At 40.6% G+C, this 20,420-nt stretch overlaps 3 protein-coding genes across 3 annotated transcripts; all 3 read left to right on the plus strand.

Annotated features, from left to right (window-relative positions):
- The first annotated feature begins 8,151 nt into the window (after positions 1-8,151).
- Positions 8,152-10,704, plus strand: LOC109136801 (uncharacterized). The gene is made up of 6 exons (XM_019253130.2): positions 8,152-8,279; positions 8,442-8,565; positions 8,755-8,917; positions 9,065-9,138; positions 10,200-10,430; positions 10,567-10,704. Exons 1-6 carry the CDS (start codon positions 8,239-8,241, stop codon positions 10,609-10,611), a joined length of 678 nt encoding a protein of 225 aa, XP_019108675.1. The 5' UTR covers positions 8,152-8,238; the 3' UTR covers positions 10,612-10,704.
- Positions 10,705-11,934: 1,230 nt separating this feature from the next.
- Positions 11,935-15,246, plus strand: LOC104932885 (F-box only protein 39). The gene is made up of 6 exons (XM_010748212.3): positions 11,935-12,395; positions 12,504-12,669; positions 13,520-13,822; positions 14,142-14,366; positions 14,794-14,967; positions 15,058-15,246. The coding sequence occupies exons 1-6, from the start codon at positions 12,016-12,018 to the stop codon at positions 15,187-15,189; spliced, it is 1,380 nt and encodes a 459-aa protein (XP_010746514.2). The 5' UTR covers positions 11,935-12,015; the 3' UTR covers positions 15,190-15,246.
- A 532-nt stretch (positions 15,247-15,778) lies between these two features.
- Positions 15,779-20,061, plus strand: slc25a1a (solute carrier family 25 member 1a). Its single transcript, XM_010748225.3, has 9 exons — positions 15,779-16,285; positions 16,853-16,960; positions 17,062-17,161; positions 17,467-17,605; positions 17,705-17,789; positions 17,871-17,975; positions 18,084-18,199; positions 18,284-18,357; positions 18,441-20,061. The coding sequence occupies exons 1-9, from the start codon at positions 16,042-16,044 to the stop codon at positions 18,553-18,555; spliced, it is 1,086 nt and encodes a 361-aa protein (XP_010746527.2). The 5' UTR covers positions 15,779-16,041; the 3' UTR covers positions 18,556-20,061.
- The last annotated feature ends 359 nt before the right edge of the window (positions 20,062-20,420 follow it).

Consider the following 20,420-nt stretch of genomic DNA (forward strand, 5'->3'; position numbering starts at 1 on the left):
GCTCAGTTTTTTAATGGCTTTTTGGCGGGTGCTATGTTGTACTTGTATAACAGGAAATATAATAAGAACGCTTGATTCTTGTGTAACAAAATAACAGTCAGAAAACACAAAAGAGGGAGACAGACATCAGTTGAAGCTTAGTGACAACATGACTCGTATATGTCACAGTTACATCAATATGAAGACAAAAGAAGAAAAACCTATAGAGGGAATTTATTATCATCCAGACAATCAAAATGAACATGAAAAAAAAAACTCCCAGCATGAATGGAAATGAAAAGGGGAGGAATAACTGAGGAACAGAAAAATTCAGAAGGAGCGAGGGAAATGGTAACTGCAGTGATTGATGAGTCACATGATTGGTGGATGAGTCATCCATCTGTACACTTTACTGCGCAAGATCACACACACATGCGCGTACACACACACACACACACACACACACACACACACATTCTCTTTGAGCTGTATAGTAATTTAGCTGCTGGCATTCAAGATAAAGATTGAGTCATGTTCGCCCCTGCCTCGAGCCAGCCAATCAGCCGGTGGAAAGGTGTTTGGTAGATAGGTTTTGCCATATCTTGTTTCCACACCTCCTCCTCATTCTCACTTCACATGGGCAATATGCTATAATTCATTGAAGTGCTTCTGGCTGCCGCTTGTTTGGCGTCCAAACAAACCTTATATATGCCGTCAGTGGTACAAACACGGGCTGTCAATATGGTCTAATCGCATGTTATCTTGCCAGCTTGCTCACCAGTTGATTGGAATGGTACCTTTCATGGGTTTATCTTGGCTTGTTGGGTGATTCCTGGTCACCATGTTAAGAATTAAGATTTTAATTACAGCTTGTACCTTTTGTAGATACACTTTGCTGAACATTAACTGATTAAGTGTAAGAATTGACTACAAGAGCCACTAACAACTGAGTAAGTGAATCTATGTTTAACATGTATAAACATTACATATGCTATAGTTGTATTGCTGCTGGAAAAAGGCAAAGGTTCTGGCACAACATTGGCTCTGCTCCCAGAGGGAAAACCAGAACATTTCCTCCATAAAATATGATCCACTTCCACCAAAATCAGTGAAATAGTTGGTTGGAACATAAGTTACATAATGCAAGAACAGGCATACGTGGTAGAGTACAAATGACAGAGGCACCGTTCACCTGATGACAAGTCAGTATAGACCCATCAGTTATTTAAAATCTGTTATTTTATGGTAGCAAAGTCATGAACAAATGCTTTAAGAGTTAATAGGGTTATTAGGGTTCACTATCGAGTATTATTTATTAATGTATTCAGTATTTGACTTATCCATCTGATACCCCTATAATAGTCTGTCAGTGTCAGTCAATTACTTTTTTTTTTTTTGTCCAACCAACAATGTAAAATCGCTAAAATTTAGCATAAACTTTCATGCTTGATTGCTCACTTTGAATCTGGAATGACTGACAAACTGGTCACCGATCACTGGGTTTGAGAGGCTGTTCAGGTCCAATCAGTGCAAAGGTTGCCAATGTTTGGATGTTGCATCTTGTATCCACATGTTCAGGTATCACTATCAGCTATTATTTTTGTGTGCTATGACAGCTTTTAGCTCTACAGACAAACGACAAAATCCTAAAATCTGTGGAGATGTGTTTATCAACCATTGTAAGATTCAAAGTAGTTCCTAATGTGGGGTGTCGCTTAGCTTAGTTGGTAGAACATCCGCCCCATGTACAAAGGCTCAGTTCTTGCTGTGGTAGCCCAGGGTACCGAGTCAAGACCCAAGACCCAAGACTTAAACTGGAGTATTGTAACAAAAATAATTTCCCCCTGGGATTATTAAAGTATTTCTGATTCTGATTCTGAAGTCATTCTTGATATTTTGGAAGGAGTTGATCTGATTGCTAAGCTGAATACAGTATGTATGGTGAGGGCAGTACACATTTAGAATTTTATTTGTGATTTTATTTCAATTTGATTTGTATTTTGATTGAATCAAACAATCTATCAATGCTTCCATTAGATCAGATCTTTCGTCACCACAATATATAATTTCACTGCTACAGCACATGGATGACACACAGATATACCTCCTGCTGAGACCTGATGACCTGGGAAGCCTAGCTGCTGTATATGACTGTCTGGACGACATTAAATATTGGATGGCTCAAAACCTTCTATTACCCAATGACTCCAAAACTGAGGTTTTACTGTCCCCACCACATTACTCCCTCCCTGTAGACAATATCCTTGGTCCACTTTTCACCTTTATCAAGTCATCTGCCAGAAACCTAGGCATTCTGACTCTCCCCTCACCTTTCAACCACATGTTAATAAATGTGTCCAGGCCGGAGTCAAACCCATGCTCCCACAATCCAACCTAGAAAAAATAACCCATACCTTAATTTTCTCAAAACTGGACTACTGTAATTCACTCCTTTCCAGCATCAATTCAAAACTGGACTACTGTAATTCACTCCTTTCCAGCATCAATAAAAAATCTCTCATGCCTCCAACTTGTCCAGAATGCAGCAGCTAGGCTTCTAACTGGTTTTAACAGACGACATCACATCTCACCAATTTTAGCTTCACTCCACTGGCTTCCTGTGCTTTTTAGGATTGATTTTAAGATTTTACTGATCACTTTTAAAGCCTGCAAGGGTTTGGCTCCTAAATATACTGCAGACATGTTAACCCCCTATGAGCCAACTCACAGCCTTAGATCCTCGGGCTGGTCACTTCTGGTTGTTCCAGGGTCGAGGTTAAAAACTAGAGGTGATCGTGCCTGCCCGAGGAGATAAGGCTCACTGAATCAGTGAATTAATTATTATTATTATTATTATTATTTTTTAAATCTCTTATCTATTTTTTTTATTTGTATCTATTCTATGTTTATTAATGGTCCTTTTATCATTTCTTTTATTTTCTTTGATTCTGTCAATTTGTTAGGTCTACTGCTCTGTAAAGCATTTTGTAAAAATATTATTATTATTAATCAATCATTCAATCAATCAGACTTTATTTGTATAGCACTTTTCATACAAAACATGTAAACCAAGGTGCCTTACACAATAAAACCCTAACAATTTCATTTAAAATAGTTAAAAAACAATTTCCTATTCACCTACCTACATGTATGGTATCAGTAGTGAATACATTATTTCATAAACAATATCTTACATATCCGCTTATCCTCATGAGGATCACAGGGGGCTGGAGCCAATCCCAGCTGACATTGGGCAGCAGGTTGGGTACACCGTGCAGGACACGCTCACATTCACACCAACAGGCACCATTTGACCTGCATGTCTTTGGACTGTGGGAGGAAGCCAGAGTACCTGGACAGAACCCACACAGACACAGGGAAAACATGCAAACTCCACACAGAATCACAAATCGGATTTGTTGATGGTTTATTGATTGTAATGTGCAACATCTGACTTTTACTGACTGGCACATTTCTTGACTGGCATTACAATAGCAGGTAATAGATAATAGCTTACATAAACAGGTCTACAAAGTCTGCACAATACAGTGAGTTATGTTTTAGACGTCGAAGATTAAAGTTGATTTAAGGTTAAGCATGGCCACTCCGATGAAACCACACAGACACTCACACACTGTTGTTTATGAAAAGGAGCCTTTCATAAAGTTCTCTTTCATACCTTGTTGCCAAGCTGTGGACAAAAGGACCATTGTTGAGATGTTGGAATGTAAATAGCAGCCTATTTACATACCCACGTTTATATTTCTGTGACATACTACACAATTGAGATTTAAAATGTTTTTAGCACAATGGGATAATTGTGTGTCAAGCTTTAGATCACATTATATCCTTATAGTAAGCTTACATTTTGCCTGGTGGGTGTGCTATAATTAAAATCCAATCTGAATTTTTCAAAGGCTTCAACTCTCACAGGCACAAAATTTGGTATATATCCAGCTCCTGGCACAAAAAGAGTCTGACAGCACAGCAATTCATCAGTAACAGCCCCAAGAAGCCCATGTATTTACAACAGCAAAAACAGCAGGAAAAAAGTCAGACATTAGTACTTTAAATATTGAATTAATTTTAAGACCATCGAACTCTGTTTGAATAATGATCATGAATCTCTACAGTAGTAGGCTCAACCTTTAACTCTGATTGCGAGCATAACATTAGCTTAATAGAATTAACTCTGCATACCTATGGATGTAAAGTAGAGTTCACACTAGTTTCCACAGTAATATGCAGTGAATAATGGTTATTTTGTTCAATATTTTAATGCCCTGGTCTTTCTGTATTCCCTTTTTGTGTGTCAACTCTGTTGGGTTGCAAGGCGTAATTGTGCAGCTGTTTTAACAAGGACTTTCTATACTCTACATGCACATATAGTGTAACACTTTGCAATATTTTGATGTGTGATTGTTCTGTGTTTTGGCTTCATCAGAACTGTCACTTGTCTCACGTTGCTTGGAAAAAACTCACATGATTTCGACACATCATTTGTAGCTGCAAATTGCTGCTAATTGTTATTTAACCTGAGACATGACCCAACTTTGTTGTATTGACTGTAACTGTGATTAAAGCTCCATTGTATAACTTTTCTACCACAAACGGACAGATTTTAAATCATATTGATGCTACACCGACTTGTGTAGGTTTCAAATTATTTTAATGTTAAAGACCACAGTATGCCAAGATGGTAGACCTAGTAAACTCCAACATACATCCAACATTTGATTAATTATAACCGACACTCTAAACAGCACAAGTTTTTGCCAGTAAACTTTAATGGAAGTTGCATTTATTGGTTCACATCTCTCGAGAGAAAAGTATGAAATTTGATTCACACACCGTAATTTTGATCAGGTTATCAGTGACCTGGGGATATAAAAGCTGCTGTAAGAGTTGTAACCTAAAATTGGAAAGTATTTGAGAAAAGTATGGCAGACACCCACAAAATTATATCTTTCTTGTTGGGTTCATGCCTAGACATACCTTAGAAAACGTCAGTGGCACAGAATCTTGCACTGACACATGAATGGCTGTAGATGATTATCAGGTATTTTCTTTAGATATCTCTATAAAAACCTCTCAAAGAGTCCAAACGTTTGAACTTTTCCATATGATGTAGCTCCTGACCTCAAATTAAATCTGAACCTTGTCTCCTCCACATGTTTATTTTTCTGTCTGTTAAACCACCACTGTTAAACATAATCTTTTCCACATAATATGCCTCATCAACCATGCTTTCACCAGCCATTAGGACAACAGAGGCAGAGCTGCAAAGGCCTCTCCCTTGAAATTGCATCCTTTGTTTATGATCTCTGCAACCCTTGTCTTTTTGCTCTCTCCTTTCATCTCTTCTTCTCCTTTCTTTATCTCCGTCTCATCCTCATTCCCATCTTCTCTCTCTTTTTCCTTCAGTTATCCATGTACCCCCCCACTCCTGCTTCCTCCCTAACACCCAATCTTCCTCTCCTTTTCTTCATTATCCTCTCTCCATTTCTTGTTTTGTATGCAAGCCCCAAGGGAGAGAAATGGGTGAAAAGCACTCTCTCTGCACCACTGTCACAAAAGACTGGTGAGTCATCGCCACTTATGTTCCTGTCTCCCTCCTCCCACAAAAAACACACATATACAGGAAAAACACTAAAATTACTCCTTACCTGGCATGCACTTACAGGAAGACGCATACAGACACACACACACACGCACACACATGCACACACACATGCACACACACACGCACACGTGCACACGCACCTTAGCAAGAGTGCACTGGCACACACAGTACATACCATTTAGAGATACACAATCACACACACACATTCCACAGCTCTCCAAAACAACCCTGGGATTAAAGCCTGTCACATAATTTGGTTGATAATTGTGGTTGAAAATGGCATTCATTGATGTGTGCTGCCGATCAGATCTCACAGGATTATATGGAGCTTGTGTAGTGGAAACTCACGTCAGTGGAGAAGTTATTGCATGGGGATGGAGAGCTAAATTGAGAACTGTTCATGCAGGAGATGCTCCTGTACCAGGAGAGACTAAATGAAATAACCAGCGGACGAAATGGACAAAAGAGAGGGGATAAGAGAGAAAGACAGAAATTCCCTGAAGCAGTGATGTGGCTTTGGTATTGTTTGTCTGACAATTCATGAGACACAAAGCAAACGCTCTTCCTCCATCTGCTGGAGGAATGAGTAACGTACAGTGTAGTCATGTCGCTGATCGTGGTGTGCACAAGATGGCAGTCATGGATAAACACAATGTACAGACACATATTGAGCAGCAGGTGACACAAAAAAACCTGTCAGTCTGTCTGTCTGCTGATCTATCTAAGCTAGCTAGAGTGGTGCAAAAGGTATTCAGATTCTGTACTTACTGTAAATAAATTAATACAAGAGTGTAAACCTCATATTCATTTTAGTGAATGTAAAGAAGTATTATTAGTAAAATGCATTTAAAAGTATGAAAATAAATAGAAGTACACATCATGTATCAGAATGGCCCCTTTCATGTGACAAGAGCATTTTAATATTGGTGGGGTCATTTTAATACACTGATGGGTAGTCTACAATGATACATCATAGTGCACTCCAGTGAAGTGCAAGTACCTAAAAATGGACTTAAGTAAAGTACTTGGATAAACATAAATTACTTTCCACCATTCTAACTATCTATCTGCATACTGTACTATTTAGCTCTACCATTTGCGACAGAACATTCAGAATTTTTCATGTTTTTTAATATATTGCTCTAGGACTGAAACAAAGGGTCAATTTCATTGTCCTAATTTGTATTATTATTATTTTTTGTACTATAAAATGTCAAAAAGTGTCAATTGCAATTTACTGAAGTCCAAGCTGAGGTTTCATATTGCTTATTTAAGTTCAAGATTAGACACATATAATGGTACAATCATAGTGAAATGTATTTCCATAAGATCCTATAATTTGTTCAATACAACATGTAAAATAGAATTGTAACCAATAATAATGGTTAGTATGGAAGTAACGTGAGTAAATGAGTAGGTAAAAATCATAAGGGGACTCAAACACAGCCCTGGGGTGCACCAGTGTTCAGGATGATTAAAGGTTGATAGGTGTGTCTTACTTAAAAGTAGAAGAAATGTCTGTCAGCTATCACATGAGACAAAACAAGAAATCCCCACAGTTGAGAAGCTGGACCTGGCAAAGATTTAGAAAAAAAAAAAAGGCATAATGACATAAAACAGTAGGCCTCGAAAGTTCCCCTTCACCCCTCTGAGTTTTGCTTAATTCAGTGATGGCTCGTGATTATGTTTCTTTGGGCTTGTGGCTCAGCTGTTAGAGCGGGTTATTGAATTGAAGGGTGGCTGTCAATTTAGTGTCACTGGGCAAGATACTGCCCTATACAAAAGGATGTATTGTCAGTGTGTATGTCATTTTAATGTTGGTGCTGGAGATGGTGGGGTCATTTTAATAGAATGATGGGTAGTCTACAATGATACATCATATTTTATAAGATAATCATATTCTTTGTATGTCTCTGAAATGTAATGGCATAAAATGAAAACACCTCAGTAAATCATAAATACCTAAAAATGGACTTAAGTAAAGTACTTGAAAATATATAAAAAGTTACTTTCCACCATTCTAACTATCTATCTGCATACTGCATACAAAGCACATACTGTGTGCTTTGGATAGGAAGCACTGCATTTCTGTTGATGAGCATTTGACACCTTGAATGGCAGCCTCTGCCATCAGTGTGTGAATGTGACAAAGTGTTGTCACAAGTCTATTCAGCATTTAACATCTCATAGACACACCATGTATCCAACAATAGCATTATATTGCTGTATGACATAACTTCAAACAGACAAAATTTGTCATAATATGACATGTCATATTCGAGAAATGTTGTGGTAGCACTGTGTGCAGCTGTCGGACAGCTGTCGGACAGTTCAGTTCAGAATCTGCAGAATTGTGGTCTTACTGTAACAGGCTTGTTTATGTCAAAGCAGACTCCACCACAGAGACATTAGAGCTCTCACCTGATTACTCTTTACAGAACCCTGCTTGTGAGCTATTCAGACACATCAAATATTGAAAGCCTGGAGTTTCCGTTTCACACACCGAGAGGGAGGGTAGGAAGCAGAGAGGCAGACAGAGGGGAGGACACAAAGGGGTAGAGGAGAAAAGGAAAGAGCGGTGGTATTAAGAGAAAATAACATATCAGGCACCCTGGGAGGGAGACACATGAGCAGGGATGGAAGGAGAGAGGGAGGAACAAGGAGAGATCACCCAAAGGTAAGGCAAGGAGAGTCTTAATGTTTATGCCTAATCTGGTGCTCACCTTGAGTGTAACAGTAGATGCTGTGCTTGTGTAAGAAGATGAAGATTGATTGGCTGATAACCTTCTCGTCTAGAGGGCATGTTTTTTAATTCCGCTGCCTCTCTCTTAAACCTCAGTGGAACGACTTCTACCCAGGTTGACACACTGACTCAGAACTGCAGCGAAGAGAGCGACGTGCCCCAAAAGCTCCAGGAATCAGAGGAGGACGACCAGGCTGACAATGGGCCCTGTGATGGAGAGGTAGAGCCCCATTGTGCCAGATTTGTCAGAACTGACACTACATCAGCATACAAAATATCTACTATATATATATATATATATATTGTATATGCACATCCATCAGAGTTTATTGAAGTCAAAGAAAATAATAATTCAGGAACATCGATGCTCAAGATTTCTGTGTTTTTTGGTTGGGTGTGATTGATGAAGGTTAGGGAGGATCTATATATTAGTGACGCGGAGACCTTACCACAGGAGATTCACAGAGCCACAAACACACAAGACGGTGTTGACTGCCTCCCATTGTCCCCCCTACCAACAGAGGAAGAGTTGACCCCCCCTTCAGTGTCATGTCATCCCTCCAGTACACAGAGTAAGTCACATACATACATATATAGACACACAAAGGTGACTGACAAATAGGACCTGTGGGGTTTTGATTTGTATCCGTAACCAAAGGAAAGAAAAGAAGCCATTCTGTTAATGCTTCTTCAGTACTTTTGTGTTCATGTCTTCACAGATCGCCCGTCTGAACCCTGCTGGTATTGCCTGAGGTCTCTTGACTCAGAGTTTTGTCCTGAAACTCCGAAACAGGTTTCAGCATTCTTCACTGAGATAGCGTTGATCAGATATCCTACACAAAAGTTCCTTGCACCGAATAGCTCATTTTACAAGCACAAACTCAAGTGATAAGCTCTCTAACTTCTGTGGTCAATAAAAACTAACATTAGCGCAAAGCAGTAGTAACATTTTAAGGTTACATAAGATCGTGTTTTTTTTTTTAACATTACATTTATTCAGCAGCCGCTTTTATTAAAGGTCCAATGTGTAAGATTTCGATGTATTTCTTTCCAGGAATTGAATAAAATATTATAAATAATATAATATAAAAATATTATATTAGTATGTTTTACCTTTTATATATATCTTCGCAGAGTGGGTCCTTGTCCATGGAGTCCGCCATTTTTAACTGCCATTTTTTTACAGTAGCTCAGAACAAACAAACCAAACACTAGCTTTTTATGTGAGTGTGTCAGCCAGGAAGTAGTAGTAGTAGTAGGAGAGTATTCATTTAGTTGCAATCTGTAACTTCACTGCTATGTGCCACTAAATATTACACACTGGACCTGTGCGTTATGGATACAACCCATTGTACGAATCATGCAAGTACATCAACTTCAGCTAAAGTGCTATAGAAACAATAAAACATACAATGCAAGGGTTAACGTGCAATCTCTGCAACAGTTTCTGCTGTCCTAATGTTGGTAGAGAGCTGTGTTTGTGTGGCAGCACATCGTGCAGCTGAAACATTCAGTAATATTAGTACTTTTACAAAAGAAAAGGGATCAGTGTATATCAGACAGAGTTAATGGCTTAAAGACAATGCTTTAAACAATATCCTCTAAAATACAACGTAAAGGCCCAGTGAGCAGAAGAATACAAATTCCTGTATGAAAAAGATTATTCATATTTTGCAGAGCTGCAAAGGTGCAGACAGACATTGATATATGATACAGTATACACAATCCATTTCTCTGAATGTAAGGCATACTGTTAGAGCATAGTATATTCACATCTCAGAGCCAAGCTACAATTCTATTTTAGAGCTGATCCTCCCTTTATGGTAACACAACTCCCCTGTTGCTGTGCTGCAGGAAGACTCAGATCCTTTGGCACCACCACCCTCTAGTGGCCAGAAAGTGAGCTACCAGACAGACCCTCGACCTCACTTTGGCGTGGCTTGGTCCTCCCACTCCACATGTCGCCCTCTGTGGGGCAGTGAAGGACCCTGCTGGGGGCGAAGAACCCAGGCAGTGTCTGATCAGACACACATCTGCCCTCACTGCCATTTGGGGCTGCCCCCTGACACACTGCGATGGCACGAGGTTGGCACAGACACTTCAAAACACACACAGACATAAATAGAGACAAGCTCACGCTTAGTTTCCACTAAACACGCCACAGGTTATGTCACTCTGTTTACTCTAGAGCCTTCTGACTGTTTTCTTTCTCCCTGCACAGGCTAAGTGTCTACTGTTTGAAGGGCTGAGGAACTCAAAGAAATAGTCGTCATTTCAGACAGATAATGTTTGTACTTTGTAAAAAATAATGCTCTCTCCTCTGTGTATGAATGCTCTCAGGAAATGATTTGCACCTAAATAACAACTCTTTGTTTAGCCATGTTCATCCCTGACTTCTTTGAAGTTACGTTGAATTTCTGTTATATTTTTATTGATGTGTTGAAACTAATAAACTGCACATGCACCAAATCAGCCTCTCTATTAAAATATGAACTCAAACATTTCTTTTGTGAAAGTGAAGTATTCGGTTGTCTCTTTGCAGATACAGGACCGAATCATTTACAAATGTTTTAGAAACGAACTATGAGACATTTGAAAGGAAACATGGTGGTTGCCAGGTTGAGAAAAACCTAATTGGCAGGTGTTCTTTATATCTATAGTGTCTCTCACATTTGTTTAATATTCAATTATATTTCCCCTTTTCTTGTTTTATTGAATAATATTATCCCAGGGTCCACACACCAATTCAGTTTTATCTATATAGCACCAAATCACAACAAGTTATGTCATGTATCAGGTCTAGACTGTACTTTAAAATATTATATATAATATTATTTACAGATACCCAACAATTCTCACCATGAGCAAGCACTTAGTGACAATGGCAAGGAAAAACTCTTATAGATAGATAGAGAGACACAGATGCACAACAGCAATACAATAATAATAACTATAACTATAAGGTTTCATGGATATATGACTAATATATATGAATATATTGTATATATTATGTGTGATATATTCATATATTTTATATGAATGTATACAATATATTCATATAAAATAACAAATAACATATTCATATGTAATAAATATAAACAATACTTGACAAACCAAATGCCTGGGTGTTCACCTTGACAACAAACTGGACTGGTTGGGCACACAGACTGTACAAGAAAGGCCAAAGTCATCTCCACTTACTGAGAAGACTGAGTTCCTTTGGAGTGTGCAGGACTCTGTTAAAAACCTTCAGTGACACTGTGGTGGCATGTACCTTATTCTATCTAGTCGTCTGTTGGGGAGGAGGAAGCAGGGCGAGAGACAAAAGACTCAACAAAACTGGTCAAGAGGTCCAGCTCTGTCCTGGACTGCCCCCTAGACTCTATAGACAAAGTGTGGGAGAGGAGGATGATGGCAAAGCTGACATCCATCATGAACAACTCCTCTCACCTCCTGCATATGCGTGTGTGTGTGTTTTAATGTTTGCATAGCTTTCATATTAATGCAATCAGATATAGTATTATGACTTAAACTGTAGCTACAATAGAACTCAGCAGAACGTTCTGTAATTCTGACCGTACTCAAACAAAAACAAACAAGGTGTTTATCTCTGCAAAACAGAGAAGACAGCAGTCGGGAGAAAGGCTTTGGTAAAGACTTTGTGGAAGTGATGGAAAGCACCTGGGATTTCACTGCTGCAGTTCGTGGTCGGCGCTCAAAGATGCCAAGCAGATGGGGATCACTTCCTGATTTGTGCTTGGAACATGTGTTTGGGTTTCTTCCTTACTGCAATCGCAGAAATGCAGCCTTGGTTTGCCATCACTGGTACCGTGTCATGCACTCTCCCTCTCTCTGGCGCTTCCGTGTCTTCCAGTTCAGTGGTCGGATGAGCATATACAGGCGGTCTGAAGGCCTCTCTGCTGTGGCCTATGTCCGCTCTATGGGAATCTACCTGAAGAGGTTGCAGGTGCTTGTGTATCCTCCACACAGGAATTTCAGAGCCCAGAAACTGGAGCAAGCCATCAATGACCTGTTGACTGAGCTTCTCAGGTAAAGTGTGAGAGTGTGTTTCCTGAAGTCCCAACAGCCATTTAGCACCTCAGTTAATTGTAATGTAATTGATAACTCCCCAAACTGAACAATCTTTTGTTTCCACAGGGTAAGGGCCCCTCTGCAGTCCTTTTCACTGGTAGGGCTGGAGCTGGATCGGTGCTGTTGGTCAGTGGAGCCCAAGGACCGAATAGTAAGTGGCCTGTGCCACTTCCTCAGACGCTCAACACTCACCTCTGTCTGCCTGAACGACATGCGAAACCACTTGCATGATGTGAGTACAACAGCACATGTTGCTGCTATCGGTGCTTCAACAAGGGGCCAATGAAAATTAAAGGATAAGGCCGATCTCAGCTGTTTAGCATGTGAAAAAATCCACAGAAACAATGAAGATGCTGTCGTCCTGTTGCAGATTTATTGCTGATGTTGACAGAAATGAAATACAATATTCCTACAAAATACCTATGTTTTCATTAGTGTATAACCACCTGAAAATAAGAATTGTTATGTTTATGTTACCTAGTGAGATTCTTATGCCTAGAGAGGGAGCAGGTCTAACATGTTGAACCACTATGTTTCTATAGTAGCCCAGAAGGGACAAAGCAAAAACTGGCTATACATAGGACCTTTCACGTTTTTCACAAGTTTCACAGCCACTGTAGTTTCTCCTTCATGCAAGGGAGAAGTGAAGGGATTTCAGTCGGTTGCAATCTGAAACTTCACCACTAGATGTCACTAAATACTACACACGGGACCTTTAACTCATAATATAATAAAGCCCAATAAATTAATAACTTAATAATAATAAACTATTAATTATTATTATTATGGTTGGCATAGAAGATACATTTATGAATACATTTTGTAATGTGGTGACATAATTGCTGGGTGTAAAAAATTTAAACAAACTTCATAGTCACTGTTCAAATCAATGAAAAGGGTTTTTCAATCAGCAAAGTGATTCCACATTCACTAAGTCATGCTTTTTGGGGTTTGTTTTTAAGCTGAATAGTGATACTCTTGATAATATAACATTAAAATGTAATGTTTAGTCTCAATATTTAAAATTTATTGCAGTTTTTTAAACAATATGACCTATTTGTGATTCTTGATCTTTTCTCAAGGGTCTGGAAGTCCTCTCTGCCCTGTCACATTCTCAGTGCCAAGACCACCCCAGGGCCAATATCTCTTCTTTGCAGTTGAAGGGATTCTTTTCTAGTATTAGGCCTGCATACCCCAGTGTGTCCGATGCCTTTTTCCACCTGCACAGCCTCACCAACCTGAGCCTGAATTACACTTGTCTGTCGAACGATCTGCTAACTGTTCTCCAGCACGGACACCAACCACTGCAGCAGTACTCCAGCAGGAAGAAAAACACCTTGCAAACATTTTCACTGTACTGCACTTTGAATGATCTGTATCAACAGGTAAGCAAGAGATAAACAGATTATGGGACTGTTGTCACTGATAACTGCTTATGTAGGTGGCAGAAAGGTGACTATCATTGAAAAATCATAGAAGTCAACTTTGGGGAACTAAGTGTAGGGACTGCATGTTTACGGTGTAATTTAAGTGAAATGTTACTCTTGCCAAATACTAGTGTAGGAGCTGTGAGATAAGTATGGAAGTCCTGGCACATGCTGAAATAGCAAAAATTGAATAAAATATAAAATACAGTGTGTGAAAATGAAACACCCTCAGGTTTCTTTTGTTAATTTCTGTCTTTGCTTTATCTTCTATTTCAAGCTGGTGTCTGGTGACTTATGGGCAAGTTTAGCATCAAGCTGCTCAAACCTGAAAGTCAAGTTTACGGTGGACCAAGTCATCAACAATAACCACCTTGCAAGGATACTGCTGCCTGAGATTCCCCTGACAGAATACACCATGACAGCTTTCTGCACCCCTGACACAGACTGGAGCGCCAAGCCTCTTCTCAATGACATGCTGCCTCAGTACAGATACAGTCTCCAGGTCAGGGTGCTGAGCAGGCAGGCAATGTTAAAGAGTTCAAAGTGCAGAGAGATAATTCAATTAGAATCCTCAGAGAAACACATTATGTGAGATATAGCACTTTAGGCCATTTTGGTGTCTTTTGCTGAGGTTTGGAGATAAAAAGTAGTTCAGGAATAGCTATTGGCCACTATGAGGTTTGTAGTAAAATGCCTCAACTATATTTCTCAACAAATATTTGATGCATTTTTTTTAATCTGGTCTGCAAATTCATGATAATTTGTAATAACTTTGGCAACTCCCTTAATTTTCAACTGGCACCAGATTTAAGTCAGATCAACATTTTGCTGTACTAATTACAAGTTATGATTAAAGCAAAACAATGGCAGGATATAGAACCAAATTCATTTCAGTTCAGATTGTACATTAAAATGATGTCTGTCTGTAGTATTTGTTCCTGGACCTGACCAACGATGAACCACTGGATGTGGAGTTGCTGCAGCTGGTAAGGGTGTGCGAGTGTCTGGAGCAGCTGACAGTGTGGGCTTTCTTGGAAATCAAAACTGTGGAAAGGCTGCTGCACATCAGAATGACAGAAAGGAACTCACTCAACACCATCAGGGTGAGAAAACTTTATCAACACTGCCCGAATCTGCATGCGCACTGAGATATGTATACACACGGGCCTGATACTGTTGATCATGTTTTTCAGATGAAAATCTACACATTGGATGATGACATTAAAGAGCAGGAAGACCAGCTGGAAAAGATTTTGTCTTGCTACGAGCTTCTCCCTCCTGAACTGGAGATGTTTGCCATAGTCTACCCTTTTATTGACAGCTGAACACATGCAGAGCCGACGCACCAGAAAATAAACAAATAAAAAAGAAAAAGAAATGAAGCATGTGAACCATCTGTTTTTACAAATCAATGTAGATAATTATTGGTCTTTTTTTATATTTTTTTACTGATGCTGCCTATGTTTGTCTTTACTGAGTGGTTGGGGCTGTGAGCCTGTGTGTGAAAACTGACCTACTTTCATTGTAAAGGGTGATTGGAGGAGGCAGTCTGTGTGCGGTTGTGTGTGTGTGTTTGTGTGTGTGTGTGCTTTGGTATGGCGAGGGCACTATTTAAGGGAACAAGGATCAAGAGGCCACAGCAGTGTACTAAACTGTGTATTGCATAGCTCATGACACACCAAGGAAGTCTATTGTGTCTCTTAACAATTACTGTTATGTTATTTGCAACGTTATATTAATGCAATGTTATATTATTGTTATATAATAATAATAATAATAATAATAATAATAATAATAATAATTGTTATTACAACATCCAATGCCTCTGAGAGAACTATATATACATTTCACTATATATAAATACACTATATATATTCATATGTAAACACATACTGCACTTGCTCTTCGCTGTGTATGATCCTTTATTAGTGCACATCAATAAATAAAGCAGCATCTTACACGCTATTGGTCGCCAAAAAGCATGCATAGTCACATGACATGAGTAATGGCATTAGGCGGCGTGCTGAGCCAATGGTCTGCTCCATCACCTGACCGCTATTTGAATATTGATGCTCCCCCAGCCAGCCGTCACATTGCCTCGCCTTCCTGTGTTGTTGTTGTTTGTCATTGTCCCAAACCACAGAGGAAGAGTTCCGTAACCAGCGCCGACGATCAGAATGTCCTCGCTGCTGAAGCCGTTTTCGGTGTGTGAGGGTCCGTGTGAGAGCAGCGTCCGGAGAGGGTGCCCGAGCTCGTCTACCCATCAGCAGCCTCCGTCGCGCGGTCTGGCCGCCGCTGTCTCCGCGGCGGGGCTGGGCTCTCTGCCGGCCCACCAGCGTTCCTACGCGGCGAGGAGAAACCTGGCGGCTGCTGCGGTCGGGGGGAGGAAAATCACGCATCCTGGGAAGGCCATCCTTGCAGGTTGATTTTCTGCAGATTTATTCATCCCGCAGATTTTTTTCCCTCCCTTACAGCCGCCTATTGCTCTCTGCACAGCGCGACTTAATCTCAATCTGTCGCCCATTAAGGCTGTCCATGGGGAAGTGGGTCAAAGCGCACCCAGCCAGCAGTGATGCTACAGCAGTAACATGATATAGATGCATGTATAGTGTCTGTAGTGTGTCTTTTCTCTATGTATTTATTTATTGTTGCAAATGTTGAATTCATCTGAAAACACAGAGAGATGCTGAAAGGTTTGTGCTGCATATTAAAGAAGCAGGTGTAAATACAGTAGCCCCCCATGTTCTCTCCAGCTCAGTACAGGCACTGCTGTGTAATCACATCGCATTAACATTTGAGTAAAACACAACAGCACGCCTGGAATGATCTAGCACCAGCACCACCCTGTAATTAATCTATTGCACTTTTTTTGTTTTGTTTATTACACTGAAATAGAAAATGCTGACCGAACACTCGAGAACAATCCAGTACAGTGAGTCAACAAATCTCGACAGCGGTGCTTTCTCTCCTCTGCTCCCTCTCATTCAGGTGGCATTGCAGGAGGAATCGAGATCTGCATCACCTTCCCCACAGAGTATGTCAAGACCCAGCTGCAGCTGGACGAGCGAGCCAATCCGCCGAGATACAGAGGGATTGGTAGGTCACTGGGACATGTGTGACTGCAGGTTTGTGTGTCAGTCTTCTGCTGGCTTACTCACTCCTGGATGCTCTGTGTGTGTGTGTGTGTGTGTGTGTAGGTGACTGTGTGAAGTTAACTGTGCAGGATCACGGGCTCCGAGGGTTGTATCGAGGTCTCAGCTCCCTGCTGTATGGATCGATACCCAAGTCTGCAGTGAGGTGACGATGCACACATGATCTACAACACAGTAGCTTGATGTAAAAATACACAGGTTAGCCTGTGTATTTTTACATCAAGTGGACATAGAAAACCACACTGCACTTGTTGGGTTGTAAACCCGAAATGAACAGTTGACTGATGTCAAAGCAGTGACACAGCATTTCTTGGTCAGTCCACTAACTAATGAATCAACTACACTACTGCTACCGGCAGGTTACTGCAGCCAGTTTGCTGATTCTACCATTGAGTCTGTCTTTTATTTTGACATTTGTTCTCCAACATATCACCTTCCCGTCTTTCACAGGTTTGGCACATTCGAAATGCTCAGCAACCCAATGCGGGACGCCACCGGTCGGCTAGACAACACAGGGAGCCTCTTGTGCGGTTTAGGAGCAGGCATAGCAGAAGCCATCCTAGTCGTCTGCCCCATGGAGACACTAAAGGTCGGTGGAGTTGGATGCTGTTCCACATTTTCTCTTTTGTAGAAAGCTCTTGTTGGGTCTGTCTTTATCAGATTGATGAAATCTTCCCGCGTCCTCCAGGTGAAGATGATCCATGACCAGTGTTCACTCAGACCTCGCTACAGAGGCTTCTTTCACGGAGTCAGTGAGATCATCAGAGAACAGGGTAAGTCAGCCAGATGGATCAATGGTCACTTTGGCTACTGGTTTGTGCTCCATGATGAAAGAACCTATTTGACTCGTTAAGGTGTGAGGGGGACATATCAGGGTCTGACAGCGACTGTGCTGAAACAAGGAACCAATCAGGCCATCCGATTCTACGTGATGAACTTGCTGCGCAATTGGTACAAAGGTCAGAAAGCCTCCTTACTACAAAACAATATCCAGTGTCCACATCTGTCTTTTTCTGTCCAATTGATTGATGCGTTTCCTCCTATTTCCTTTCACTTTCGCGTCAAAGGTGACGATCCTAGACGAGAAATGCACCCAATTGTCACAGCGATGTTTGGAGCAACGGCGGGGGCGGCCAGTGTCTTTGGAAACACACCTCTGGATGTGGTGAAGACCAGGATGCAGGTAGGCGCACACACCCTGCGATGATTTAACCTCTGTCATCAGGTTTGTGATTTTTAAGACACTGTTTTTTTTGTGTGCGTGTAGGGTTTAGAGGCCCACCGCTACAAAAACACAGTGGACTGTGCCTTCCAGATCTTGAAGCATGAAGGACCACAGGCGTGAGTAACCCAGATCTGTGCTGTGTAGTTTCTCTAATACAGACGAACCATCCAAACCTCACCTCATCTCGTCTTTCCCGCAGCTTCTACAAAGGAACAGTTCCTAGGCTCGGCCGCGTGTGCTTAGACGTGGCCATAGTCTTCGTCATCTATGAGGAGGTGGTCAAACTACTCAACAATGTGTGGAAGACCCAGTAGACGGAGGGTGACTGAGGTCCAGAGGGAAGCACAGATCAGTGCCTCATGCTACACACAACTGAACACCTCGATTCTACTTCACACGAGCTCCTTGCATTGACCTGAGCTGTGACAGTTCCACTCTGTGACATAAAAGAAATGATTTGCAGGACGTAATCTGAACATAAGTGAACTTGAACAGGTTAAAAGGGATGTTTTAGCTTTCAATGACTGTTGTTACTGTATATGTTGTAGACTGAATACTTTGTATTGAAACCATAAACGTGTCTTTTGATTCACTGGATACTTATCGTACTGAGCGATGAACTAGACGCAAACAAGCTCGCCGCAGTACTTTAAAATGTCCATGCAGTACTTCAACACATCTTGGTGTTGTAATTGCTTATTTGACCGTGCTTTGTGGTTTCATTGCACTGAAGCATTCACAGTATTTCCTCGCCGGTGACGAACCCTAGATACTGTTCATTCTGCTGACAACAAGAGTATGGCTGCATGAATATTGACGTAGCATCCGCTCGTGTTAACCCACTGGCAGTGACTTGCAGGCTTGTTGAGGCTTCACGAACTGGTCTGGAGTCAGTCAGAGTGTTAACGCGCAGTCATCAAGCACACGTTTGAAACACACTGATGGAAATATGTAGCACAATTTTTACATGCAGTCTTTAAAAGTAGGAGATGAGAGTTGGTTTATTAATAGACATTAGTGAGCTCATCGTTGCCAGTCTGGGGAAGAAGACATTTTCGACATGGGACAAGCGTGTGAAGGCTTTATTTGGGAATAATTAACATTAACGTGGGAGTTCTTTAAAGTGAATCCACTCCTACTCAAGATGACATCATGTAAAAATGTCTATGTAAGCCATATGACTTCAATGCGCTTGAGCCTTCGGTGGTTTTCTTGTGCTCATCAAACTGTCCTCTAGTCAGTTGTTGTCACTTTAATATTTGTTGTTTACCTCAAGCTAACCCGCTTCATAAGCTTTTTGTACTCAGATGAAATTGTGTTAAATGCACTAATTCTTGTCTAATATAGTGTTTACATATACATTAAGGGGATGTTGGATATGTCAGAGGCTCAATAACATAAGAAGAGACTGGTATTTAAGCAAGGCTTAGTTCTGATCAATGTAGTTGCACCACGCAGCCTTGCACAGAAGCCTTTTACTACCCTTTGCCAAACTAGAAACCAATGTAACATCCCTGACAGGAGCAAACATTTATTCCATTTTAGACAAAGAGCGACAAAATATTGTTTAATCCCTGTGTGTCTACCACTTTGTTTTCATTCATTAATGCATTTTTTTAAACACATATATGCTTTCTATGCTGCTTTTCATAAACAGGCCAACAGCATGTGTACATCATCGTACGACGCATCAGATTCAGTGTTGGGCGGGTCGAAGGATTCATCCGTGTGATTTATGTGATCACATGTGGAAACTGTAGAGACAGATTTAGACATGACATGACTTCAGTGGTTTCAATAAACTTGTGATTCATACACCTGATCTGTGTGAAGTGTGTGTCACATCAGATCATTTTATTTTACTCCGATGTAGATGGGAGTGAAGACGGATGACTGAATGTTTTGGACATCTGGGGATGCACAAACCCACAGAGCATGTTCCTTTTAGTATTTAATTAAAAATCAAATATTATCAACTGTTGACAGATACATTTGATTGGTGTGTACAATGATATGCCCATTCTGAAATTGATGTCAGCAACATGGTGGGGGAAAAAAAAAAGTTGGACAGGGTAACGTTTACAGCTGCTCGACAGTTTGTCGTATTTTAAGTTTCATAATGTGTCAAATGTCAACATTTTAATAAGCGAGTCTGTCTGCAAGAGAAATCAGTTATCAA

This window comes from Larimichthys crocea, chromosome XXII (assembly GCF_000972845.2).
Source record: "Larimichthys crocea isolate SSNF chromosome XXII, L_crocea_2.0, whole genome shotgun sequence".
Classification (NCBI taxonomy): Eukaryota; Metazoa; Chordata; class Actinopteri; family Sciaenidae; genus Larimichthys; species Larimichthys crocea.

Coding starts and splice junctions, on each gene's coding strand:
- LOC109136801 (XM_019253130.2), top strand. CDS start 8,239: ATGGAAGGAGAGAGGGAGGAACAAGGAGAGATCACCCAAAG. Junction 8,566..8,754: donor ATGGGCCCTGTGATGGAGAG/GTAGAGCCCCAT, acceptor TGATTGATGAAG/GTTAGGGAGGATCTATATAT. Junction 8,918..9,064: donor TCATCCCTCCAGTACACAGA/GTAAGTCACATA, acceptor ATGTCTTCACAG/ATCGCCCGTCTGAACCCTGC.
- slc25a1a (XM_010748225.3), top strand. CDS start 16,042: ATGTCCTCGCTGCTGAAGCCGTTTTCGGTGTGTGAGGGTCCGTGTGAG. Junction 17,790..17,870: donor TGAGATCATCAGAGAACAGG/GTAAGTCAGCCA, acceptor TGACTCGTTAAG/GTGTGAGGGGGACATATCAG. Junction 17,976..18,083: donor GCTGCGCAATTGGTACAAAG/GTCAGAAAGCCT, acceptor TTCGCGTCAAAG/GTGACGATCCTAGACGAGAA.
- LOC104932885 (XM_010748212.3), top strand. CDS start 12,016: ATGGAAAGCACCTGGGATTTCACTGCTGCAGTTCGTGGTCGGCGCTCA. Junction 12,396..12,503: donor CTGTTGACTGAGCTTCTCAG/GTAAAGTGTGAG, acceptor TTGTTTCCACAG/GGTAAGGGCCCCTCTGCAGT. Junction 14,968..15,057: donor ACTCACTCAACACCATCAGG/GTGAGAAAACTT, acceptor CATGTTTTTCAG/ATGAAAATCTACACATTGGA.